Source organism: Brienomyrus brachyistius, chromosome 7, assembly GCF_023856365.1.
Source record: "Brienomyrus brachyistius isolate T26 chromosome 7, BBRACH_0.4, whole genome shotgun sequence".
Lineage (NCBI taxonomy): Eukaryota > Metazoa > Chordata > Actinopteri > Osteoglossiformes > Mormyridae > Brienomyrus > Brienomyrus brachyistius.
This window is the reverse complement of record NC_064539.1, coordinates 17659024-17668018: the sequence shown is the minus strand read 5'-3', so window position 1 is coordinate 17668018 and position 8995 is coordinate 17659024. Positions and strand designations below refer to the sequence as shown.

General features: G+C 43.4%; 1 protein-coding gene across 2 annotated transcripts in view; it reads right to left on the bottom strand.

Moving 5' to 3' along the window:
* The window catches only part of sh2d3ca (SH2 domain containing 3Ca), a 39453-nt gene extending 31179 nt beyond the window's left edge, over nt 1-8274 (bottom strand). Inside the window, exons 1-2 of one of the 2 annotated variants that reach the window (XM_049020695.1) lie at nt 8012-8274; nt 2789-3479 (exon numbers count right to left, since the gene is read on the bottom strand). In XM_049020695.1, the coding sequence (XP_048876652.1) occupies nt 2789-3479; nt 8012-8030 (710 nt within the window). In that variant the 5' untranslated portion in view covers nt 8031-8274. Of the gene's footprint in view, nt 1-1589; nt 1744-2788; nt 3480-8011 lie in introns of those variants that run through there. The other variant, XM_049020697.1, reaches the window with a different exon arrangement.
* Nucleotides 8275-8995: the final 721 nt, after the last annotated feature.

Below are 8995 nucleotides of genomic sequence, written 5' to 3'. Positions count from 1 at the left end.
GAAGCTCTCTGCACTTTATCACACTTTTATAACTAGTATGACAGCTAATTCACACCTCTAGCTGATCACCAAGCATTCAAACCCTGGTCAAACAAACCATCCCACAAACTCTATGATTTCCCACAGTCTTCCTTCCTATTACACACACGCACTCGCACTCAAACCCTGGTATCCCCAAAACTTCCCTTAGATGGCATGAAAAATATGACCAGTGATATGGACCCTATCACAGACAAGGGGCACGGAGAATCTGTGAGTACAGCATTGTGGAAAGGGGGGACATGCTATAGACTGTTTCGTTTTCACTTGGCTCTGTTATTCAGAGTGCACTCCGCTCTGTCGATGCCCCCACTTACCCTACAAACAAACATGCTCCATGTCTGATTCCTGCCTAGTCTTTTAGAGTCCCCTGCTTTGTCAACCTTTATCACAGTTCTCTGTGTGTGTGTGTGTCATTAGGTTTACCTTGTGGGCACCAAATGTCCCCCTAAATGTAATAAAAAGCTGTTATTTTGATGTTGTGGGTAACATTTTTCAGGTCCCCACAAAGATCTGTGAATGCAATCAAAAAAGTATAAAGTGTTTCGGTTTGGTTATTTAGGGTTAGGGTTGGGGCTGAGTAGGGGTTAAGGTCGTCATGTTCCACAAACACAGCACAAATTCTGGCAACTCAAATGATCAAAAATATTTCTGACGGTACAGGTTTATGTTTTTTCTTTGGTTAATGCAGAACAGTACAATTTACGACTACTGTACTGGGTAATAACTGGAACCCTAATTCACTACGAATTAAATTGCTTCGTGACACAGCAGAGAAAGGTTTTTTATTATATCACAGGATGGTTAACTGAAAATATTCGGCTGAAAAACGACTAAAATGTTCTCATCGTTGATGTTAAGCGAATTTTCTTCTGACAAGATCCGTTTCAACAAGCAGTGAGCAATAGGTTTTAAAAAAACAGAGAGAGCTGACTTGAAATGAGCACTGAGACGGATCAAAAAATAGATAGATAGATAGATAGATAGATAGATAGATAGATAGATAGACAGACAGACAGATAGATAGATAGATAGATAGATAGATAGATAGATAGATAGATAGATAGATATAAAAAAATTACACAAGAGAGAGGAAACTCCAGTTGCGTGTGAGACCGGATGCCAGCGCCACCAAAACCAGAACACGCACCGGCTGGACTCACCGCACGCAAGATCACGCAAAAACTTCTGAAACTGCAAATGCTCCGTAATCTGCGCAGGCTGGGGAACAGGATGACATTTCCTGCAGACACACTTGACTTCTCTCACAAAACCCCCAAATCTGTCGCACTGTCTTGTCTACTTTGTGACAATACGCTGCCTGTGATACTTCTGAGAATGCAGATACTTACGGGATATTAATGGTGTATGTGAAAGGGCAAGCTATAAGTATGTTTTTTTTAAGAAAAGCTTCAACAACAAAAGCAAATAAAAATGTTTAAAAAAAGATATTTACTATAAAGAAAAAAATAAATGAATTATTATACTTACTGAAATGTTTTGCAGCATGCAATAATAAATATGAAAATTCAACACAAATTAAACTATACCTCACACCCATGATCCGCAGACTTTCAAACACCAGGCTACACTTTCTGTTCTCTCCTCTTGGTGCAAAAACCGCGTTTAATTTTGCGATCTACAGGCGACGGCCGGGAGCGTAAAGGCTGTTAACGGCCGCGACACCAGTTGCTCTTTCCCGTGGATTTTACGAGCAGGTGTGGGAGGGGGTATCTGGGGGAGGCTCGGGAAGGCGGGGGGAGCTGAAGAAGGGGGGGCTGGGGGGGTAGTGGAGTTGGGGAAGGGGGGGAGGGGCTCGTCGCGTATTCTCTAGCTGGCATATTAGTGCTGTATGTGTTACTAAATAATATGAATATGAAAAGATAATTAGCTCTTCTACTGTGGCCAGGTATACAGAAAATTTAATTTCTCGTGCTTTCCCACTGTCCTATGTTGTAAAATACTGTCAGCGATTACGATATGCAGGATTACGTGTGCAGTACTGTAATGTAGTTATAAGACATGAGACATACAAGTCCCGTTACCCAGAAAAATAAAATTCGCTATTGGCTCGAAAGTGCCATTTTCATTGCAGTCCACAAAGCAGTGGTTCTCAAACTCGGTCCTGGAGACCCACTGCCCTGCTTGGTTTCCAGCTATCCCAGGGCAGTGGGTTCCGAGGACCGACTTTGACAACCACTGCCATAAAGTAACAGGCAATTGTGAGTATGATGTCAGACCAAATTCAGCAAAAAATGAGATGACTCATCAGTCATTTATTGGCTGCTGCATACAGCAATAGCTAATTCTGAAAGGCTGTAATGTCAGGCTGAAGAAACTGAATCATCATCCCACAATTCCTGTCCTAGTTTGAACTACCTGCTGCATCAGTTACGCTCTGCTTTGGGGACATTCCCAGGGAGCCTGATGCACTTCCTGTTTATCTTATAACTGAATATCCTGCTTATTCCCTTTGTTAACGTAAAGCTGTTGGCTAGACAATGGAGGCTTAATGTGGAGAGGGCTGCTGTCCTTCCACCACCCGCATTAGGGCCAGAGCTCAGACTACAAGCTGCGAAGAATTTCACCGGTTTTCATCACCTCATTTCTGAGAGATCCTGGCTGCCCCATTAAATTAAATCTGACAAGTTGACCTTGCAGCCCAACATCTGTGATGCTGCTGCAGGTATCAGTAACACAGAGTATATCCAAAAACTCAGATTCAGCGTTCACAGCTCCTGCATCTTACCTGTCGAGAGGCCTGGGAGGCAGCAGGGGGGGGGCATCGTGCTGACTCTCCTCCTTCAGGACAGAGTCACATGACACTTTCTTAGCTAAACTGCTGGACTCAGAGGAAGATTTCAGGGCTGGGTTGGGGTTTGATTTCGGCGTGCCGTTCGTGACAGACCGATCTGCAGCCCATTCCTCCGCACTCTCCGCCAATGCTGGCTGACTTGAAGAAGTAGGAGAAACAGGTGAGGTTAATCGAGAGGCGGCTGGATTAACTGGTGACGGGGATTCTGTGGACTCAGCAGGGGAACTCTGTGTAGGATTAGCTTGGTCTGGCTTGGACATGGAGGACAGTGGCTCTGCTGTGGAAGCGCCCTGGCTGGACAGGACGCTCAGCAGGGGCGAGTCACACACATAGTCAGCCGGCTGCCTTTGGCTCTGGTTCCTCCTCAGCTCTGTCTTTCCCTTGTTCTTCTTGGATTCCTTGTTCTTCTTCAGCGAAAAGCGAGGCATAGTGCCCGTGTGGCTGTACATATCACTGGAGCGGGCATAGCTGCCGTTCCGTGGGCACATGTCCATGTCGTCGATGGACTTTTTCTCCGTGGACGTTTCACACAGGCTCCCATGATGCTTCAGGGTTAATGCGTCCGGCGATTTGTCCGACGAGCGACGAAACGAGAAGCGGGAAATTGTCCCAAACCACTTAAAGCCTGTGGAAAGAGACCAACATTTAGCATTTTTTCTATACAAAATTATTTTTAAAAGTCAGCTTTTCTTTTTATTTGCACTGACGTGCTTTATTATACCTTTGAGACATTTTTGTGTGGGCAGCGTTTGTGACATTTAAAAATGTAGATCAATAAACACTATTTTCCAGAGCAGAGGCGTGTGCCCAGAATTCAGTGTCCCCCTCCCCCTTGCTGGGCGCAAGTCATCTTGGGGAACTCCCCACACCCATTAGCAAAATTTTCTGTGGGGGCCCCAAAACTCCAAGGTCAATTTTTACCTGCATGTCACATAAATTTGACACTTTTCTCCAAAGTGACTTACACTAGAGCGAGGGGTTCAATTCATCTGTTTCCTGATAACCCCCCTACCTTTACACTGCTAGCAAAATGCCCATCTATCTACCCATCCATCTTGTCCCTCCATCCAACCGATTTGGCAGGGTAGGGTCACCGATTTGGCAGGGTAGGGTCACCGATTTGGCAGGGTAGGGTCACAGGCTGCGGCCTGCAGTCTGTCCCTGGTAGTATGGACAAACTCTATGATAATTTAGAGACACTCCCTTGCCTAACTGTGTGTCTGTTGGACTGCGGGAGAATACAGAGGGACCGCAGCATGATACTGGCAGAACTCTCAAATACCCTCGGTTAGAGGTGATAGTTACACCCAGAGAGTCACTGGGTCACAGGCACATTAAATATGAAAAGTATAAATAGGCCCGGAAGCAGGTTTTATTGCACTGTCCACATACAAAGGTCACAGGTGCTGCGAAAGGGGAACGCTGGAACATAATTGGATGGGTCTGGATTGGGGGCCCAATAGGAGAGGCTCTCATGGGGCCCAAAATGTCAACCAGCAGCCCAGGACCATGGGGCGTCACATGCGGCTTTTTGCTGCCACCAAGAGCCGAGCCGTACCACAAACTGCTGGTTTTCCATTGTAAAGCACCCAAGCCGCATCCGAGCCATACCCCCACTGGCAGGACCCTGCGTACTGTCAGGGCCGAAGGCGTGACCAAACTGGTTGTGTCACCACCATCTGATGGGTCGAGAATTTGCCTGCCCTGTGGTCCGGGGTTGTGGCACAAACTTCTTGCTCGCTAATTTAACCCCCGCTGAACAGACACTGCCGGGACACTTTCCGAGAGACGCCACATCATTTGCGGGTGACAGGGAGAACTTCCAATTTGCAAGAGACTCCTGGAACTTCCGGGGAAGGTGGGATGTCTGAGGTTAATGTCATAGTCCTGAAGTTCCCAAATCTGATCCTAAGCTGCATGAACGACAAAGAGTCGAGACGCAAAGGATGAGAACGGTGACCCTGGAAAACATGTCGTTTTTAAATGGTCCTTTCTGGTCTGTTATATTTTTAGGACAAGCCTGTGAACTGAGAATCTATGGCAAGGGGTATTAGTGTGGGTCTGTGTGCTGCGAACCGCTAGTAAGAAAAAACATTGAATTTAGATGTTACTGATATGAGATTTTCCTGTTTGTAAAATAATGTTCTTCAGTACGAAAGCAGCACACGCTACAAAGCAGAGAAACATTATTTTAGACTTACTGTCTCACATTTATTATCTTGTATTTATTACATTACGATCTGCAAGTAGCAGAATTTCAATGTTCTATGTATATATGGGGGTGGCATGGTGGTGCAGTGGTTAGCACTGTTGCCTCACACCTCTGGGACCCAGGTTCGAGTCTTTGCCTGGGTCACATGTGTGTGGAGATTGCATGTTCTCCCCATGTCATCGTGGGGTTTCCTCTGGGTACTCCGGTTTCCCCCCACAGTCCAAAAACATGCCGAGGCTAATTGGAGTTGCTAAATTGCCCGTAGGAGTGCATGTGTGAGTGAATGGTGTGTGAGTGTGCCCTGTGATGGGCTGGTCCCCCATCCTGGGTTGTTCCCTGCCTCGTGCCCATTGCTTCCAGGATAGGCTCCGGACCCCCCACAACCCAGTAGGATAAAAGTTTGGAAAATGGATGGATGTATATATGACAATAAAATGCCTTGAACCTTTTGAATCGCATGACGTTTTACACTAGCGTTTTAATCAATTAACACTGACAATGTTTTTAATTAAATGCCTTTTTACTTGGGGTGGCACTGTGGTTAGCACTGTTGCCTCACACCTCTGAGACCAGCGTTCGAGTCTCCACAATGGCTCTATGTGTGTGGAGTTTGCATGTCCTCTCATGTGTCATCATGGAGTTTCTTGTGACTGGGGTCAGCTGGGGTTATCAAAGTGCCTGTAGGTGTGAGTGGTGTGTGACTGCGCCCTGATATGGGTTGATGTTGATCTCATCCTGGCTTGTTTCCTGCTTTGTGCCCAAGGGCCAGGACCCCCTGTGTCTCTGAAAAGGACGAGTGTTTACAGAAAAGGGTTGGATGGATGGACTACAAACTCGTTTCTCTCTTGGAGGAGAATGATTCTTCATGGAAGAAGGAACAAACGTATGGGTTGCATATGCGTTTAAAGACACGTCAGTATACGTCCAATGTAGTGTGGAGCAAGACTTTGTCTGCCCTTCTATGTAACTCTTAGTTTGTCCTGAAAATATGAGCACATTCGGGATGGGACGTCCTTTTCTACTGACGACAAAATGCTAAAGCGGTGTTCGGCTCAGCAGGGTTAGGGATCCACACCCATATCTGGAAGGTCATAAGTTTGATCCCCATGACTGGTACAGCTGCTCCAGAAACAGTGGCTAACCCGGATCTTTTCTTGTACGTCACTTTTTATCATTTCAATTCAGGTTAAACACATGACGTTAAAGTCTAACGGTATCCGTAAATCCCAGATATCTACAGATCTGGTTTTAAACTACGTAAGCATGTAGTCATAGTATACAAAATACAGTTTTCATACATCAGATTGCTTGTAACATTATAGAAGCTGAGTTTCATTGAGTGTCATGTTACTGAAGGTCATCCATGTGAACCCCAGCCTCTTTACCTTTCAGCATCGTACTGTCGTATCACAAAACATTTGTACCATTTTTAATCTGTATAAAACAACTAAGAGCTGGAAATTAACATGTTTTAGTTTAAATTTACTTCCCGATGTTCACAAATTAAACAGAATCACTCGTCCATCAAACTAGAAATATTTTGACATACAGAGCGCTACTACTATATAAATTATGGAATGACATATAGTAATAGATCTCAAAATGGTTGTTCCTGGATATTCCTAATTACTGTGCCCTCGAGAAATGATTTTAAGTTTAATTGTGATGGTAAACATGCTGGCTGGTCATCTGACAACTTTATGGATCCAAGGTCCACCCTTTTGGTTTTGAAAACAGACATCTTTACGAGAAATAAATGTCCCCAACAAGCTAAACTATCTTTACAACATGTGTTTTAAATCTTAAAGTGTATTCCTAAATTTTATTGCAAAATGTGTTTCTTTTAGATATTAAAACAATTAAAGTGTATGATTTTAAATATTTCTTTTACACTGTAAAATGTGTTAACTTAAGTATAATCTTTTTTAATATGTGCATAATCTTACGCAAGAATTGAGACCATAGACATTTTTAACTTAAAATTGCTGGACACATTGCCATTGGACATTTTATAAAAAAACAAGTATAAAGTATTTAATCTTGATAAGTCTTTAAAGTGAAAACCCTGTTCTTCACCATGGTTGGTTGGGTGTGGTCAAGACCGAACATTCTTAATCTGTCTGCCCGCATCACACAGAAATACGACACAGAGACTCAAACGCTAGGGAGAGCATTTTCTGGTGCGCTTGTAATAACTGTTGTTTACTTCGATTTTGCATCCCTTTTTCAAGTCACCAGCGCTGTCTGTTTTTCTCCAGAACAACAAATATAAAAATATATGAACGAAAGTTTGCTTCCTGTGGTTACACATGGTCCAGTTACTCTCACACATTCTGCATGTTTTCAGTCTCAGAAGTGCGGCAGTAAAAACGCCACGTCTGAGTAGGAGCGACGAAAACGACCCCATTGCCAGGTACACAGGCCAGAAGAACAAAGTCACTTTAGCAGAAAGTCTTACAAAATGTTTTCTCAACTGTTTACCTTAGACGACGTAAGCATCTTTAAGATCTTGAAAGGTACCAGATAAATTAAATGTATTATTATTATTATTATTCAAATCACTTTAGCAGAACAGAGTAAGCCTGCCAGTTCATTGTCAGATCTGTCTTATTAACAGATGGTGTCTTATTAACTTATCATGTTTCAAACATTCATATGCTGACAAATGTGTACTTCAAATCTTTTAATAGACACATTCTAATATGTTCAATTCATTTTAGAAAAATGAAGTCTTAAATATATCAGTTTCACATTTGAAGCAGCTATCACCATAATTATGTTAAACGTCTTGGTGCGGATTTCTGCTGAACCTCACAGCAGAAGACAGAGTCGTTAAACTGAAACGTTAATTTCCTGGAGAGACAAATAAACCTTTTACTGGCTGTAATCAGATTCTCTCCCGAAATCCTGAACCATCACGACCTGATGCTTAGACTTAAACTTACTAAGCTTCCGCTTGCTCATGGTGCCGGGGGGAGGATGTCAGCGCTCGGGGTGTTTCGGTGCAAACTGCAGTCAGGCTGTCGTCGACTGCTCTCCTCTGCCGCGGTACGATTACTGATCAAAGCCTCGGAGGCCAGCGCAGCTTCCTGCACTGGGCGGGGGTGTTTGCAGTGTGCGCTAAACTGGTTGAGCCATCGTAGAAATCAGCGCCGAAGCTGGATGCAAATAAACTTCTTTGGCTAGTAGAACTGGCTCAGCCCTCAGCCGAAGCTGGGCGATCTGGGTGTCTATAGGTGACTTATGCCGACGTCTCCTTTGACTCGTCGTTTTCGGCCGGATGTTTTAAGGAAGCGGATCATTCAAGCAATCGATTAAACTTTATTCATACATCACTTATCAGACAAATGCAATTCAAATGCATAAAATTATTATTAAAAAATGAACGTATAAACGGAATTTATGCATAGTGAAAAGAAATAATAGGAGAATAATCAAATAATAATAAATAAAACAGACACAAATACTGAAACAATATGAATAAAAATTATGGAACATTACATAAAAGCCAGAGCATATAGATGAGTTTTTAGTTTCCATTTAAAAATATTGATATTTAACCTTTATATTATTTTATATAACACCGCTCACATTCTCAGTTTGGAGTGTAAAAGTAGCCTCAGCTACGAGACAGAAGCTTCTATAATGTTACAAATCAAAGAATCATAGAATCAATACAAGAAGTAACAGGAAAGCAGTGTAAACACCTTAAAATAGGTGTAAGGTGTGCTCTCCTTTTGGTCTTAGTAAGCACTCATGCATCACACCACTGAATTAACTGCAAGCATCTCTTTTGAGGGGGCGGCATGGTGGTGCAATGGTTAGCACTGTTGTCCCAGATACCTGGGTTCGAGTCTCCGGCTGGGTTACATGTGTGTGGAGTTTGCATGTTCTCCCCATGTCATTGTCGGGTTTTCTCTGAGTACTTT